Below are 18,238 nucleotides of genomic sequence, written 5' to 3' on the forward strand. Positions count from 1 at the left end.
TTTTTTTTTGGTATCAGGGATTGAATTTGGGCCCTTGTGCTTGCAAGGCAGGTGGCAGCACCACTGAGCTAAATCCCCAGCCCAAGTTTTCTGCAGTATAACAACCATATGCAAAATATACAAATGCTTTTATTTAGCCTTTCTAACATTTCCAAGGGCTTTTTTCCTTTTTTTTTTTTTAATGCTCTTTGTCGATTTTGCAAAACTTGAGGCCATCTAACTCATCAAACATTGTCTCTGCCTTCACACTCTTTCTCTTCCTTCTAGGAATCTAAGTGGCCATACACTAGGCTTCTTCCCTATGTCCCCTCTGTGTCTCACTCTCCTGTTTTTATTTTCTCTTCCTTTATATCACTTTGCTTCATTCTAGATTTTCTGGTTCAGCAATTCTTTCCTTAACTCTGGCAGATCTATTAACTTCATCCTTTAAGTTAACTTCTCATCGTGTTTCCAGTCCCAAAATACCCATTTGGAACTTATTTTAAAATCTCCTTTTCCCTGCAATATTCTAATTCTTGCCCTGTGTGTCTTTCGATACAAAAAAATTTAATTATAGTTGTTTTCAAGTCTATTTTGATGATCTCTATGTCTCGAGTCCTTATATCTCTATTCTAATTATTTTTCTTTCTCTCATTAACTTTTAGGTTGTCTTATACTGTCTGAATTTTTTAATTTATTTTTAGACATCAAATATTCAAAATTATTTGTAAAAGTAACTTTAAACATAGGGTGACATAACAATGTCATCTTTTCCAAAAAGTGCTCCCCTTGTGCTTGCCAGGACTCTGCAGACATCAGCCATTCGGAAACACTGCATTCTGACTTCATGAATTGAGATGTTCAAATCTATTCTGCAGTCCTTCTGAGGACCTGTCTACTTCAGGTTAACCATTGCTTCTAGAAAGCTGCTCTTCAGAGCCCAACCCAAAGTGAATTCAGAAGTCACCGAGGCCCCCACTTGATAGGCCTTCGGTTATAATACCCTCCCATTACGTGGTAAGGCTGTCAAAATGTCACTAGCCCCCTTGGGGTCTCAGCCACCTCCACAACTAACAAATGCTCCTGAGCAAGAGGAGCCAAACACTCAACCTACTTCCCTGGGCCAATAATTCTTTGTTTCCTGCTGACAGTTTTTGCTTTTGATCATGAATATACATCCCTAAACACAGTTATCTGCAGTCCAGAGATTATTCAGCCATCTTTGTGCAACATGAGGAATATTCAGGATATTCCTAGAGAAGGAAAAGTAAGTCTCAGGGTCAACCTCCCTTTCCTGTTAGTCTCTCCAAACCTCACCAAAATAATGGTCTTTCCCCAGGTGCCAAGAAATAGGCACGATTTTATTGAGATCCATAAGGCACTACTGACAATGCTGGACCTGAGAAAACAGGAGGCAAAAGAATATCAGTTAAGTTGTCTGCGTCTTTGCAGGAACACATTCAAAAGGATTTTCGTTTTAAATTGTCATGTGCTAGTTTTTTTTTCTTTAGCCTTAAAACCCAATACCCAGCCTCTTGACAACAGTACCACTAAAGCTGCTTAAGCTGATAAGTTGGCATGCTCTTGCGGAGCAGTCAGTTGACTAACGATCCCCTGGAGCTGCAAATGTACTCAAGGGCCCCTACCTCCCATGGCCACAAGGCTGTCCCTGAAATCAGAAACAGTAGCTGAGTATTATTTACTACCATTTCTGCTTGTGAGCTTCTCAATTCCGGTCGCCTCTGAGAGTTTGATTTCTTTCGCTTACCAAGAATTCTCAAAACATGCCCCTCTGCTTTAAGGGTGTATTAAACATGCAGCTTAGTGTAAAATAAGAAACTATGCTTTTTGCTGCATGGTGTGATGCCACGTACATATGATTTGTCTGTGTAACTGTCATGGGGATAACAGCTGTGTTTAGCAGAGAGTAGATGGCATTTTCAACTTGAAATTTAGCATCACCTTTCATTTTGACACCTAATCCAAAATACTGTGTATTAGCTAAGACCAGAGACTCTACACATCTAGACAAGAGTTCCTCTGCATCACCACCACTGATGGGGAGAGTGTGATGATTCTATGCTGTCTGTGAAAGTGAAGAAACAGCCTACCCAGGCCATTGTCAGGCATTTAGCGGCATTCTTCACCTCTGTCCTCTGCTTAAGTAGTATTCTCCCCAGTCCATTTATGACAACTAAAAATATTTCCAGACAGCGGCAGGGAACTGCTTAGATTTTATTCGGGTCTACATTTGGATGCTGTGAGATGCTGGGATTCTGTGCAAAGCTCATAAACTCTTCTGCACAGCATTGATAGGGTATGGAAAAGGGAGGAGAATAGCAACTCTGTGGAAAGATAAGAGACCCAGAACGTATTAATGCCTGGTTTGTGCTAGCTGCCCAGTTCTATGAAAAACTTTATTTTAAAAGAATTTTATTTAATCTTACTACTAAATTAATAGTCAAATTTTATCAAGACCTAAGTGTGATGGACACTATATAGTACTAAATATTTTGCATGATCTAACTTAATTGCAGCAGCTATCCCATCTTAGACACTAGTGATATCTTTTTAAATGATTCATCTCAGCCCAGAAAACAATTTTTTCAAAATTATGTAATCACCCACAAACTAGATATGAATTTAAAGAAACCATGTTTCTTTACTTCATCATAGTATCTCCTAACGAGAATAATTTCAGAACACCCTCTTGAGAAAGTAAGAATAACAGATCTGAAAAAAATCCGAATTCCGTAAAACATATATCATTCTACTGGCACATTTTGGTAAGCAGAATCCACATTGCTTTATCACATTCCAAGAGGCGATTAGGACCAACAGCAAGAAATAGAATCATGTGTAGATAATTCTGTGGATTCCAGGCAAAGTTAGGGTTGTACATTCAGCATCAGTTACAAAGAGTGCATTTAAAGCAGACAGATGCCCACTGTAAAATGGGCCAGAAGGAGGTTAGGAAACATGCCCTAGAATTTGATAGCTGACATCTCCATAATTAGCTCCCTAAATTTTGAAATATTTATCAGAAATTTGCTGTAACTCCCTATGAACCACAGATTCAGAATTGTGTGTGCGTGTGTGTGTAAGTGTGTGTGTGCACGCTCGTGTTTGACAAAGCTAGTCTGTCCTCACAGAGGCCAAATGTGGAACCTCTGAGTAGAAATGAAAGGAAGAATATACCTGAAAGAAGTGCACATAAACATTGATGTCTCTGAGCTTCAAGAAGAAAAGCAGGGGAAAAAAACATATTTCTTCCCAATGTCAAGAAAGAGGACCATGGCAAAGCATTAAAGACAAATTAGATATCTGATTCACTCTGGGTCAAACGGTACACATAGTTGGCCCTGAAGCCCTGTAGTTTAGGCTATTCTGGGTATTGACTAATCCTAAGGCTTAGATTCTTCTTCCTCATTAGTGAATTCCCTGGATCTTTTAAGCTTCTTCTCTACTTCAAAACAAGCAGAAATGCCATAACAGATGTGAGCTCTTTGGGAAAATACAGGAAAAGAAAACCTCCCTCTGGGAGGAACTTTTGTCTTAATACTGAAAGAAATGACCACACATAGCAGGGCATGAATTCTGTTTTCCTTTTCTCTACCCAACACTTTAGACGACCCTGCTTGCCAAAATCAAGGAGACACTAGAGGTATGAACTAAAGTAATAATAAAAAGCAGTAAGTGTGAGAAAGGGAAAGAAAATGAAGTCCTACTTTACTCTCTCAATTCCTTTATCCATCACTAATATTCAGAAAACTCTAAAGTAAAACACACACTTACAGGGCCAGGGATTTAGCTCAGTGGTTCTGCTGCCTGCCTTGCAAGCACAAGTACCTGAGTTCGATCCCCTGTACCAAAGGGGGAAAAAAAAACCATACTTACAGGCCAGACTAACTCAAGGCTACAAACTGGTGATCTCTACATTCTTTGAACATTGGGATTATATCTTATTCTCTACCACAGAGAACAAAGTCTGACACATTGCATATAATTTATATATATATATATATATATATATATATATATACACATATGTATATGTATGTATAGAGAGAGAGAGAGACAGATAGATAGATAGATAGATAGATAGATAGATGATAGATAGATAGATAGATAGATTATGCTTCAGTTATACTAGAAAAATTCCACCCACCTCGGAACTAAGAATATGTATATTTCACATGAGCAATTTTATTTGTTTGTTTAATTCGTGGACCTTATGGATTGGATGCCCTGGGTACTGAGTTTTTAGAGGAGACTTGTGATCAACCTCTGTGATATAGTCTTTACTAAAGGCATTTTTAGACATATTCCTGTCCCATCTCATCACCCCATCCTTGTTTTGTACTCTCTGTTTCTCTCTAATTTTCTTGTATTATGTTTTTGACACCTATGTCTTAGCATGTTACCTGGCACATTGGCACAGTATTTATCAGCATTCCATGAATACTGTTTAGATTGCATTGAACTCCTAACTGCTTTTTGAAATGAAATACTTCCTTTCTTATAAAGAAGCAAATGAAGGACAAACCTCTCCCTTGAGGGGAGCCTGAGAGATTGGTAGCACCCTTCCTACCACTGCAAGAGAAAGGAGACTGGCAGGTTATCCAGCCACATGCGCCCCCACTGCCTCCCCCCACATGCACCTTTCATCTTTAGGATGAAAGCATGTCACTTTGCTTCACACATGACTACTGAAGCACATCCATGAAAACCCCAAAAGGTAGTTTCTCGAAACTTCTGCCCATCAGAAGAAGTAAAAATAACTCTGCTGGTGTAAACATTCCTGGAAGTAAGCCTAAGAAAAGAAAACTTTCAGGCATGTTCTAAAGCGCTGGAGAGAAAACATAATCACTGGGTCTTCATTAACCATGTAAGGGAGAGGACCATCAGGAGGCACTAAGGACTCAGATATTTTCAGAGTTGCAAGCAGAAAGGTCATGCCCGTGGTGCCATTGCGTGGTTTTCTGTACTAAAGAGAACTTTCTGTCTTCCAAGTATTAGGGGATTGGGAAGGAAAGTAAGGTTTATTAATGAAAACAGCATCCAAAAGAAAGACTCTGAAGGTCTTACCTCTGAGTTTTGGTGGGCTTGTATATTCCTCTATTAAGGTACAATAGAAAAAAATACCTATAGCCATGGTAAAAAAATATATTAGCATACTTTGGTCAATGCCTAAGTGTATTATTGTAGAAAATAATTGCTAATATGTTCCTTTCATTTATATACCATCCACAGTCTAAAAGTTAAATATTTACAACCCCATATGTCCTACAAAAAAAAATGAATGATCTAAAACTGCTGAGATCTTTATTTTTCCTTTGTACATTATATTTTTCCTACTAGGTGTACATCACATGGTAAAATGTCACTTGTTCAAAAATATTCCGTAATATATTCTGCATCAACCACATAAAATTGTCTTCCAAACATATGTTGAAATCATAAGATAACTAAATCTTTACTCCAAATTCACACTAGCCTCAGGAATATACATATGGTTTTAGTTTGAGCCAAAGAACCAGAAAGAGGATTCTAGTGTAGAATTTAGCATAATCAAATCTCTTCAGACAGAAGGGGAGGAATATGAGACAGTAACCATTGACAGTTCTACCCCTGTGAAAATTATATGACTGCTAATTTTTTCCTCCGTAGAGATTTCATAATTTATTGTGTGGCACTTAAGTGAAGACTTTGGAAGACGGTGTGGACAAATGGGAAATTACAGCAGGAAATTTTGTTTGTAAAAATTTATTGGTGCTTTGTGGATATTCTTTATGTAATCCTCACAGAAACCTTCTAAGAAATCTCTTGTTAACCCAATTATTATAGGCGAAATTAATTTGGGGGGACCACATAACCCGCCTACAGTAAAACAGTAAGCAGATTTCCTGAACATAAGTCAGGAGCTTTTAATTCTACCTCATCTATTCATTATCACAGCAGGATCCATCAATAAGGATTGACATGTGGCAGAATTTCCAGGGGCTGTAGCACTCAAGCAGGACCCGTCTGTGTGTGTGTCAACACTGACCGGTGGACATGTTGAGAAAAATCTAAAAACACCAGGGCAAAGCACCCTTTCTCAGTAGCTTCTTCCTGTTCCTCCCACATATGCCACTGATCCTGAGGACCCAAATCCAGTCTTGTTTGTAACACGCCCGCCTGGCCACCCCAAATGTATGCACTTCACACCCTAACCACTTTAAACTTTAATAATCAGCTCATATAGTAAAGCCATGTTATATAGTCTCAAAGGTAGTTTATATCTTGTTTTAGTTGAAAGAATCTTCCCTAGTGACAGAATTATTACCATTTGGCTGACAAATGTTTCTTTTAAAAAAAAAAACTTTAAGCCAAATCAATTCACAAGAACATAAGCAAAGCAAAAAACTTCATTTTTAATGTAATGACATTTTTACTGACATCATTTCAATAATTTAGTACTATTAACCCCTGAAACTACTACTATAAACTATCTTGACACAAAAATGTACCTGAAGCATTTATAATCAAAACTGGCTTTATTTGAATTCAATCATAAATGGCTTATCTGCTATTTGGTTTACTTTTCTTAATACTTTGCTTTTAAAAAAGGTCTTAAGGACATTTAAAAGGATCAAAAGAAGGTAGCCCTGTAACTGATCTAGAGTCATCCAAATGATGGAAAATTTTCTTTGTGGCAGTCACAGGCCAGTTGTTGTACTAAGTTATAACTCACTGTGAAATCTTGGTTGCCTACAGATGTTTGTAAATCCTTAGTGCTGCTCGTACCAGTACTCTGCTGTATTCACACGCATGAATATACTTACTTACCTTTAATCTTAGATGGTTACAATTCAAGGAGTCAACCCGGCCTTGCTAGGAGAACATCATTTTGAGGACAGCTTGTGATAACACTGGCTTGAATTAACTTAACTAATCAAAGAAACTTCCTGCTGGTAATGTCAAATAATCCATTAATGGTAGCTCAGCAAAGAAAAGTATCTGTGTGCCCACTAACAAAGTCAGAGGAAGAGTACTGCAAATGCGCTTTTGCCTGAAACTCATTTCATTTCTTTTTAATTTTCTTCCTGTAAGTCCTACAGGTTTATTGTTGGTTTATTTTTAGGTTTATTGTTTTTCTGAAATGCCAAATCCCATATAAATGTACCTCAATGTTTACCCATAGCCCACCTCATCTGTATCTCTGCGTAGAGTCTGGTAGGTTGTTCACTGCACAACCCTAGGGTTACCAATCACATTGTATAGAGTATTGATATAAACATTTATCATCACAATTAGTAAACTGGTAAATGGAAGTAGTATGTGTGTTCTTTTTTAAATCCATTTGTTATGATAATTTTCCAACTGAACTAACAGTGTTTTGAAGAGAAGCCATGACTTTGTTTTCTAAGTCATAATAAAATGTCCTATAGATTAATAGCAATCTTATCAGAAACCACTTTAATACAGGTAAGTCAGTGAAAGTAATAATGGGATAATAAATATACTAAGGGGCAAGGAATCTTTTTCTCCTCTTGTGAAGAGGTCCTTACCATAAAGAGGGGAGTAAACCAAGGATACATATATCACCCAGAAAAGTGACTTATTTCACTTTTTCTCAACTCTAAAAAAAATTATATTCATTGTTACATCAGTGTAGTCTACCTTTACAGACCAAGGAAAAAGGATCACAGAAATTTCGTTTCTTCAGGTATCACTTTTAAATTAGTAAAATATGTCATAATATATCTAATTATATAATTAAAAAAGAAAAGCTACAAAGAAGTTATTTTAATTCCATCTGTATCTAGAGAAGATATAAAAAGAATGGGAGTAGAAAAGGAGGACACGAAGAGGGAACAGAGAAAAAGGTAAAACTGGTGGAGGTGGGGAGTTGGGAGAAAGGCAAGAAGAAAAAAAAAAGATGTCATGGTCAAGAATCAAAGGATGCAAGAGGGTACAAAGAAAAGAGTAGTATCAAGGAGATAGCACAAAACATAAGGGAGGTAGAAAGACTTGGTAAATTCCCAGATTAGTAGTAAACAAAGAGCAAACTGATTTTATTCTATTTGATTTTTCCTTGGCTTATGAGAAAAGCTACTTTAGCTTACTAAATTAATAAGGCTCACTCATCATGGAATACTTTGTTCAGTATCCTGACACTTTCCAAGATTCATTTTCAGCAAATCATAAGAGGTATAACTGTCATTTTTTGTTTCTTTGTTTTTGCTTTTTAATGACAGTAACTAGATGATCAAAGTGACTTGGCTAGATAAAATGAAGTCTTTAGTATTGAGGTGATGTGCTACTTTTGTTGTTATAGAAATAGATTGTGTTCTGGACAAAAGATGACAAGAATTGACATTTTTATTCCATGGAGAAATATGTTCCAAAAGGAATAATTAAAACCCACAACACTTAGCTATGGCAAAAAGAATCCCTTGGGAGTCATTTAGTTTTTTAATATATGCAATGCTGTATGATTGAATCAAGCTAATTAACATATTAGTCATAATTTGATTTTAATCAATAATTAAATAATGTATAAATGAGTTATCAAACAACATCATGATCAGATGCCCTAAAACATTGTTTTAATCAGAGTGTGATTACTTAGGGTTTATGGAGGCACTAGTTTGAGCATAAAAAGTTTGAATACAGAGGGTATTTCATAGAAAAAACTATCCCCTCTTAGTGCCATGCACACACACACACACACACACACACACACCCCATAGCATCTTTTGGTGATGATTTGTCTCATTTTCCACAGTGCTCCTATATTCCCAAGTGTGGAAAAAACTTTGAAGAATCCATGTCCCTCGTGAATATTGTCATGGAAAACTTCAGGAAGTACCAGCATTTCTCCTGCTATTCTGACCCAGAAGGAAACCAGAAGAGCGTCATCCTAACTAAACTCTACAGTTCCAATGTGCTGTTCCATTCACTCTTCTGGCCAACCTGTATGATGGCTGGGGGTGTGGTGATTGTTGCCATGGTGAAACTCACACAGTACCTCTCCCTCCTCTGTGAAAGGATCCAACGGATCAATAGATAAAAGCAAAAGGGATAAAATAGTTTTCTTTAAAGCTCAAATACTGTTTTCTTTCATTCTTCACCAAAGAACCTTAAGTTTGTAATGTGCAGTCTGTTTTGAGTTCCTTAATGTACTATTACACGTAGAGCAATAATGCAAAAGCTGTTCTATATGCAAACGTGATGTCTGTGTTATTCAGGAGAAGAACTACTGTTCCGTGTTAGTTGGTGGTTTTCATAACTTTGTTTTGATGCTGGGACTAGTATGTCTCTCTTCTGCCAAAACAGTGCTGTTATTAATTTGCCAAGCTTTGTGGAGAAATGTAGACAATATCAGTGTGACCGAGTCTGCGTTCTGAATTATCAGATCTTTTGAATACAAGATTTCTCATTATTTATTGTTTACGGAAGCTACAGCCAAAACTATTTTTTTCTTTTCTTATTTTAAATTGAGCCCTGTAGCAAGTGAAAGGACCAGATTTCCTAACTAAAGGGTGTTAAGCATTTTTCTTGTATTTTTACCATATCACTGTAAAGAAGGGGGAACCTAGACAACTACTCTACTTTCATTACTTTTTACTCACAGCTTTAGATTTTTTAACTGATTTCCAAGAGATGAGATGTTTTCCTTAGTCGATATGATCTCTTCCAATGATTTAAATAAAAAATGAACAGAGAGCCCTTTTCCATTTAAGACCCCGTTACTGTGTGAAAGGATAAATTGACAAGGAGTTTCATTTCCTAGGAACTGACTGAACGTTGGTAGGTGCTCCATTATATCCAGGAAAGGGATTTGGGTGGAAATCCTTATTCCTTGTCAACTGAACTGCTACTTGCTGGTAGACTCGTGAAATGGTTTCAATAGGTAAAATCTATTGTGGCAAATCAACACAGTGAAATATTGCTTTTTGAAAGTTAATGAATGTATGTCTCTCTTCTGACAAGGGTTCCCTGTTGGGATTTTAAAGCTGTGTACACAGAACCTGTCTCCTCTACATGTTTTCTTTTTCTATTTCCAACTCCCTTTTTTGTTGCTATATTTTTTACACAAAACAGACCTTTTTCCTAACATGCATTTGGACTGAACAACAGATTTAAAGAAAGCCTTTCTTTGCGTTGCTATTTACTTATATTTGGGTGGGAGGGAATAAGGGATTGGTTTTAAATAAAAACATTGCATCTTTTATTTACTCTCAATATCAAAAGGAGAAGACAAACCTCTTATCTTTCTCATCAATATTTAAGTGACTTTTTGTAATGTAGTATCAAAGTTTTTTAGGTATTGCAAATTTTACAAATCACCTGTGGATTGAATGGTACAACTAATCTGCTGATGTGGAAATTATTCTGCAATATTGTAATTCATAGTTCGACTTTTCATAAGCAAATAAATCCCTAGGGTGCAACCAGGACTTCAGATGTGTAATTTTAAAAAATTTTTTTAATCCATTAAATCACAAGATGTGAATAGTTCTTGCATTCCAAACTGACAAACCGATGGTAATCCAAAAATGTGTATGTAATGCAGTATCTTTAGAAGTATTTCAAGAAATAATACATCAAGTTCCTTTTTTCATCAAACATGTATACACAATACAGTAAACACTTGGGAAACTTTTCATTCTACTCTACCTTTAAAGCATAATTGTAAAGATAGCAGAGAAATCTTTGGGTCCATGACTTTGTCATCTTCAATGTTCCTTGAGCTTCCCTTCAAGTAATCCAAGCAGTAAACACATATGAGTAAAATTATTAGATGCATTTTTTTATTTTCTTTTTGATTTTTATTAAAAATTCTCAACTGATATTTTATTTTTTTTTATTTTTTTTTATTGAGTTTATTGGTACATTTAGGGATACAGTACAGTTACATTCATTGTTGGGATCATGTACCTTTACATGGCAAGTCTTGATTCTCATTTTTTTCCCCTTACCTCTGCCCTCCCTTCACCCCCTCCTCCCCTCCCCATCTACAAACACTTTATTTTCATCTTTTCATTCTCTCACATTTTTTTCTTTTCCCTTTTTGTTCTTCCCCTACGTATCACACCTTCCCTACACCTTTAGCTCCTTTCCTCCCATTTCTAAATGTCAGTAATCTTATTAGAATCTTATGCATTGTCAACTGATATTTTAGATAAGAACGTAAAACTCTCAAAATAATTACACCAAAGAGATATTAACTAATACCTTCTTAAATCCCAATACAGCAATAACCCCTTTAGGTAATTTAGGTGTATATACAATTAAATGCTCAATATTAAAACAGAAAGACCTGTGACTAATAATAATGTTTTAAATGCTAGGGGCTACATGCCCAGCCCTTTCGTTATTTATTTTGAGATGGAGTCTTGCTCAATTGTCCAGGCTAGCCTACTGATGATCCTCCTGCCTCAGCCTCCCTAAATGCTGGGATTATAGGGATGGGCCGCTGCTCCTAGCTTAATTTCATCTTTAGAACACTATTGAAAGGAGAGTTATTATTAACTCACCCTATAGATGAGTGTTGAAGTTTAGAGATGTTAAATTGCTTTGCCAAGGTTACACAGACACTGACATGGTCGGAGCTGAAAAGACTCATCCTTTGGTTTTCCCTTCATGATCTCCATTTATCTGGCCTTGGGTCTTTTACATGGAAGGGGGATTCTGATGTGTGGAAGGAGTTTAGGGATGGAAAAGAAAGAGCATTGAATTAGAAGACTATTCAAGACACAGTAGTGAGGCAACCAAGTATCAGTCTCTTGCCCTTTTGACTATGATATTAAACAGTGAAGCTAGCTGACTCCTCCTTTAGCATTAACTTACCATGACACATGTAAGGAAAGAAGAATAATTATTGTTCTTCAAGCTTCAGAGCAGGGTCTGATTCTCAAACAAAATCTGTAAGTATTAATCTATGGATTAAAAAAATCCCACATAATGCTGCCAATAAGCCACTTGCCTCTTTAAGCCCTAAAGTCTTATTTACATCTGCCAAAATCAGAGCTCTCAGTCTCCACATTACTCAACAAGAGTGATTTCACCAAATATTATTAATGTCTTTGCTTCCAAATCACTTTCATTATCCAATTGACACATCTCATCTAAAACTTTATTGATTTCAGATTCCCTGAGTTGCAATTGTATTAAACCTCTGAAATGATAAATGCACCAATGAGTGCTTGCAAATGGCTATAATAAAAAGACATGATTCCTTAGAAAAATACTGGCAAAACACCAACTGAAGGTAATGTGTAGGCAATCATAAAATACCTCTTATGCAGACCGTGTGTCATTTAGAATTGCAGCACGTGACCCTTTTCTCATTGTTCTGAATGCTCCCAAAATACTTACAGCTGTAAGATGAAACAATTTAAAGAACAAATTTCACAAAGAAATATAAAATTCTAGCTGAGCTTTTATAGATTTTACCATAGGTTTTTTTCTAATGATCCATAATCATGGTCAGCTACTGGTAGAGCTGGAACCTGCCAGAAGGAGTCAGTGACTGGAGCCCTTTTTTAGCATTATTACTATGACATTATTTTATACCTGTTCTGGTTATTCTTCTCCGCTGGGTGTTTAAGACCAAGTTAAAGTGAGACCTGTGTCAATCAGTATGAACCTCTTGCTATCTATCAAGGTCAGTTAAGTCTCCCAGGCATTACTCTGGAACCATGCATAGAGCCTCTCAGCTCCTCTGTCAGCGTCAGCCATCAGGATGGGTCAGACCTTGCTTGACCATGTTGCTTTCATTGAAAGCATAGGAGTAGAGCGAGAAGCAATTTAAATATGTTCAGGGACCATTTTCATCTCCAGAATTAAGGATTATTTTGATGTTACATCATTGCCTTTTCTCTTTTACTTTCCTTTTTAGTTTTATTTTAGGATTCCCTATTTTTAATATTCATAAAGAGATTTCTTTAACTAAAATATCGAATAGTTTCTTTGGTGTGAAAAACTATAATAGTACACAGGATCCTAATGAGATAATTAATAATGTGAAATAGGAAGTAAAGGGCTAAAGGTGTAGGGAAAGTGGGAAGGGTGGGGGAAAGGTAATAAGGGAGAGGAAAAAAATATGAGAAACTGAAAAAATGGAAATAAGGCGTTTGTAAATGGGGAGGGGAGGAGGGGGTGAAGGGAGGGCAGGGACAAGAGGAAAAATGAGAATCAAGACCTATTATGTAAAGGTACAGAATCCCAATGATGAATGTAATTGTATTGTATACCTAGATTGTACCAATAATCTCAATAAAAAGAAAAAAAAAGCATAGGAAGCTTGTCCCTCATGGTGACCCTCCTTTGGCACACAGTATATTTGTCCTCTGGTGCCCAGCAATCTCCCTGCTCGGGAGATTGAGTGATTTACCAAAGATGTAGGATCTGGATCTTGTAGAGCTTGAGGGGCTAAAGCCAAAATATTAGGTGTCCTCATAGCCCGGTTACTTTTCTAGCTTTGGACTCTAAACTTTAGTTGTTGAGCACCCAGAAGACAAGATCAGTGACATTAATAGCTTAAATTTTGTCTGGACATTAAGCACTCTGAAGTATAAAGCACAGTTACACTGGCTGTTATTTCTTATCAACCATACTTGCTTTAGTCACTGAATCCTTGTAGAATGTTAACAGAAAACAGTTATGTATCATACAGAAACTTAAGATCAAGAGCCACACATAGTATTTTAGCGTGACAATCATGATAACATTTTCTATGTAACATTTACATATTCATCTTAATATGAAATAGTCTTTCAGTCAAACACCTCCATCTGATCATGAGACATTAAGTGATATAAAGAAAACTCTTATTTGTTCTCCTTTAGTAGGATGCCATCTAAGGAGAACATATATATTGGCCTATAAATGTACCTTAGGAGTTCATAGTGTCTAACCTTTAATTTACATATGGCATTTACAAAACAAATACTATCTTTTTTATGGTTTCAAAAAGAATTTTTTTTCTCATTGAGTTTATTGGTACATTTATGTACACAGTACAGTTACATTCATCATTGGGATCTTGTACCTTTACATGACAGGTCTTGGTTCTCATTTTTTCCCCCTTGGAGGGAGAAGGGGTCAAGGGAGGGCAGGGACAAGGGGAAAAACAAATGCTATCTTCAGTAATGTTGAGCTATCAACAACTTACCACATTCCTGTGGGCAAAACATCTTGATTTTGTAATTATTTTATTGATATTAACAGGTGAAGTTTGGATATTGTTCCTTCTCAACTCCTATTTTTCCTCTTCCACTGTAAAAGAATGCCACCAAAATAGTCTTGTGATTCTACGATAACCGTGTAGGCACCACAAAAAGGCTGTGACCCAAGGAAAAAGGTTCAAGGTTCTCCTAAACAAGCTGTAACCATGCCATATACAGCAGGGCTGACCAGACGACTTCTAACTTTGGGATGGTTATGCTAATTTATTTCAGCAAGGGTATGTTATTTTAATTTTTGTCCATTTTTATTGTTTTTTTTATTGCTACACTTTTTTTTTTGGAACAGGGGCTCGAACTCAGGTCCTTGAGCTTGTGAGGAAGGCAGCAGAACCACTGAGCTAAATCCCCAGCCCTAGTACTACATGTTTGTAGCACATGATGATCACATTTCACTGGGAAGTTAGCACATGTACATAACACAACTTAATTCTTTATTTTAATCCCCTTCCCTCCCCTCCCTCTCCCTCTATCTCTTGGGCCCCTTCCCATATGCAAAAGATCTATCTTGCTATTTTCTATTATTAATCTTTTATTTTGCTTTTTATTTGTATTTTGACTTTCTGCTACACAAGAAACAATGTGATATATAAGTTTGTGTGTCTCATTAATTTCTCTTGACATATGGTCTCAAGGTGTACCCATGTTCCCACAAATGACTTAATTTCATCTTTCCTTGTGGTACAGTAGTACTCCCACGTGTGTTATTACCATAATTTCTTTATCAACTCTTCTGTTGATGGACATATTGGTCACTTCCAAGATTTAGCTATTATGAATTGTGCCGCTATAAAGATGGGTCTGCGTGTGTTGCTATAATAAGATGTCTTAAACTCCTTCAGGAAGATACCTAGGAAGAGAATAACTGGGTCAAATGAAATTTCTTGTTTTAGTTTTTTGAGGAATCCATAGACTGAATTCCATACTAGTTATATTAGTTTATATCCCCACCAAAAATGTAGATGGGTTTCTTTTTCCCCTTAGCCTTGCCAGCATTTATTGTTTTCTGATTTCTTGATGATAGCTATTTTTTCTGGAATAAGATGAAATCTCAATGTTGTTTCAATTTGCATCTCTCTAACACCTGGAGAAATTCAGCATTTTCTCTTTATTTATTGGCTATTTTTATTTCTTCTGAGACGTGTCTGCTCATTTCAGTTGCCCATTTTTTAAATTGAATCTTTTATTTTGGGAGGATTTAATATTTTTAACTGTTTGTATATTATAGATATTAGTCTTTGAGGTATAGCGGGAAAAGTTATTTCATGTTATATAGATTATCTCTTCACTGTTAATTATTTACTTTGTGGTACAGAAGAAGCTTTTTAGCTTCATCATATCACCTTTGTTAATTCTTCATGTTTCCCTTGAGGTTCTGTTCAGAAAGTCCTTTGCCTTTGCCTGTATTTTCGTAAGTTTTACTTATTTTAGAAGATTGCTTCTGTTTTAACATTTAGATCTTTGATTCATTTTTAGTTTAGTTTAGTTCATGATTAGAGATAGGGGTCTAGCGTCAACATTCTGTGTGAGGATAGCCATTTCTACCAGCACCAGTTATTAAAGAAGCTATTATTCCTCCAATTTCCTTTTGTGAAAGATCAGGGAGCCAAATGTGCTTGGAGTTGTTTCTGCATCTTCTATCCTGTTCCATTGATCCTCATGTCTGTTTTGGTTTTAGTTTTTTTATTTGTTTGTTTGTTGCCAATACAGTGTTGTTTTTATCACTGCAAACTTGTAATATAACTTGAATACTGGACGTGTGATGCTCCCTTCCCTGCTCTTTTTGCCCAGGATTGCTTTTGCTATTCTAGGTTTCTTTCGGCTCCATATAAATTTTAGAATTTTTTTTTCTCCAGTTCTGTGAGAAATGCTATTGGTATTTTGATTGGGATTGCATTAAATATGTATATCAGTTTTGGAAGTATGGCTATTTTGTCTATATTTGTTCTGCCTATCCAGGAACAAGGGATATCTTTCCATTTGCTGAGATGCATTTGATCTCCTTGTTTCAGAATTCTGTATTTTTTGTTCTAGAGGTCTTTCATTTTTTTGCTCAGGCAAACTCTTAAATATTTAATTTTTTTAACACTGCTGTGAAAGATTATTAATACTGTTGTGAAAAACCCTTATTTCTTTCTCTGTGAGTTTATCATTAGGGTACATGAACATTATTTTGTTTTAACTTTATGTTCTGCTGCACTACTGAATTTGGTTATTACTTAGTCTTTTGGTGGAATTTTTTGGTTCTCCTATGTGGAAGATCATGTTATCTGCTAACAATCATAATTTGACTTCTCACTTTCTTATAGATGTCCCTTTTGTTTATTTTTTAATCTCTTGCCTAATTTCCTGACTAATGTTTCAAGAAATATGTTGAGTAGTAGCGGTGATAGCAGGCCATCCTTGTCTTGTTCCTGACTTTATAGGGAAAGATTTCAGCTTCACCCCATTTAATAAGTTGTTGGCCACTGGTTTTTCATAAGTTGCTTTCATCAGCTTGAGATAGGGTCCTTCTAAACCTATTTTCTCCAGGGTTTTTAACCATAAAGGATGTTGGGTTTTGTCAAAGGCTTTTTCTACAGCTCTTGAGCTCACCGTGTGATTTTTGTCCTTACATTTATTTGTGTGATGTATTACATTTGTTGATTTGAATGTATCAAACCATCCCTGTATCTCTGGGATGAGTCCTACTTGGTTATGATGTATGATCTTTTTGATGATTTGTTGCATCCTATTTCCCAGTATCTTATTGAGAATTCTTGCATCTGTGTTCATTAAAGAAATCGGCCTGAAGCTCTCTTTTTCTAGTTGGCTTTTCTGGTTTTGAATCAGGGTAATTTTAGCTTCCAAGATTGATTTTAGGAGTACTCCTTCCCTTTTATTTCCATTAAAGATTTTGAGGAATATTGGCATTAGATCTTTCCTAAAGTTGCTACAGAATTCAGCAATGAATCCATCTGGGCTCTTCTTAGTGGTAGTCTTTTTTTATTATTTCCTCAATTTTATCACCTGATATTCTATCATTTGGGGCTTTTATGTCTTTTTGGTTCAGCTTTGGTAGTTCATATGTATCTATGAATCAACTTCTTCTGAATTCTCCGTATTTAGAAAATTTTCTATTGTTCCTGTAAACAAGTCTTTTATGGCCTTTGTTCTACCTTCTGATTTTTCACTTATTTCAATTGATCATAGATTAGTTTTCTTTACACCATCTAGCAACTACTGGACCCATTTTTCACATTCTCTTGTTTGTCAAGGTGTCTCTGTGTTACTGATCTTTGAAACCATTCCTATCTTCTAATTGTAATATTCTGTTCTCACATTGGTTGCTTCTGCTGCTCAAACTTTTAATACAACTTTTAATTCCCTGGGTTTCTGTTTGGAACGTTTCTTTCTTCCTTCCTTCCTTTCTTTCTTGAGTTGTATTAATGCATGTTTACAGTTATTGCATTTACTGCAGATTGGTACACCTACATAACACATTTCAATTGCCTTCTTAGTCCCCTTCCCTCCACCCCTTTTATTTTTCCAGCATCAGATTCATTGACCACACTGAATTACAAGATCTTTTGTTCTCTTTTTCCTATTATCTATCTGTCTTTCATTTCATACTTTATATATACAATAAATTGAGTTTTTCATATCAGAGAAAACATGAGATAGTAAGATTATATGTCTAAATTACTTTTCATGCACCATAATTCTTTGTTAAACCAGTCATTCGTGTTTTGTATCATTTTGTTTAGCTCATTTTGTTTATTAGTGTGTTCTGTAAGCTCCCTGATCATTTTCTTTATTACCTCCATTATCTATTTCGTTATATCTTCTGTGACCATGCCAAGGACCTTTTTGATCTTTTTGATCTGTTTTTGCTTTTTTTTTTTTTTTTTTTTTTTTTTTTTTTTTTTTTTTGGTACTAGGGATCAAACTCAGGACTTTGCGCTTGCCAGGCAGGCAGCAGAATCACTGAGCTAAATCCCTGCCTTTGATCCATTTTTTAATCTGCTCAGTCACCCTTTCAA

General features: G+C 36.0%; 1 protein-coding gene across 6 annotated transcripts in view; it reads left to right on the plus strand.

Annotated features, from left to right (window-relative positions):
* Positions 1-10,142, plus strand: part of Kcnmb2 (potassium calcium-activated channel subfamily M regulatory beta subunit 2) — a 274,696-nt gene extending 264,554 nt beyond the window's left edge. For all 6 annotated transcript variants that reach the window (XM_010632430.2, XM_010632431.2, XM_010632432.2 and 3 more), the window contains one exon: positions 8,753-10,142. In XM_010632430.2, coding sequence (XP_010630732.1) covers positions 8,753-9,037 — 285 coding nt within the window. In that variant the 3' untranslated portion in view covers positions 9,038-10,142. The remainder of the gene's footprint in view (positions 1-8,752) is intronic.
* The last annotated feature ends 8,096 nt before the right edge of the window (positions 10,143-18,238 follow it).

This window comes from Fukomys damarensis, unplaced genomic scaffold (genome assembly GCF_012274545.1).
Source record: "Fukomys damarensis isolate Sample0158 unplaced genomic scaffold, DMR_v1.0_HiC HiC_scaffold_12, whole genome shotgun sequence".
Taxonomy (NCBI): domain Eukaryota; kingdom Metazoa; phylum Chordata; class Mammalia; order Rodentia; family Bathyergidae; genus Fukomys; species Fukomys damarensis.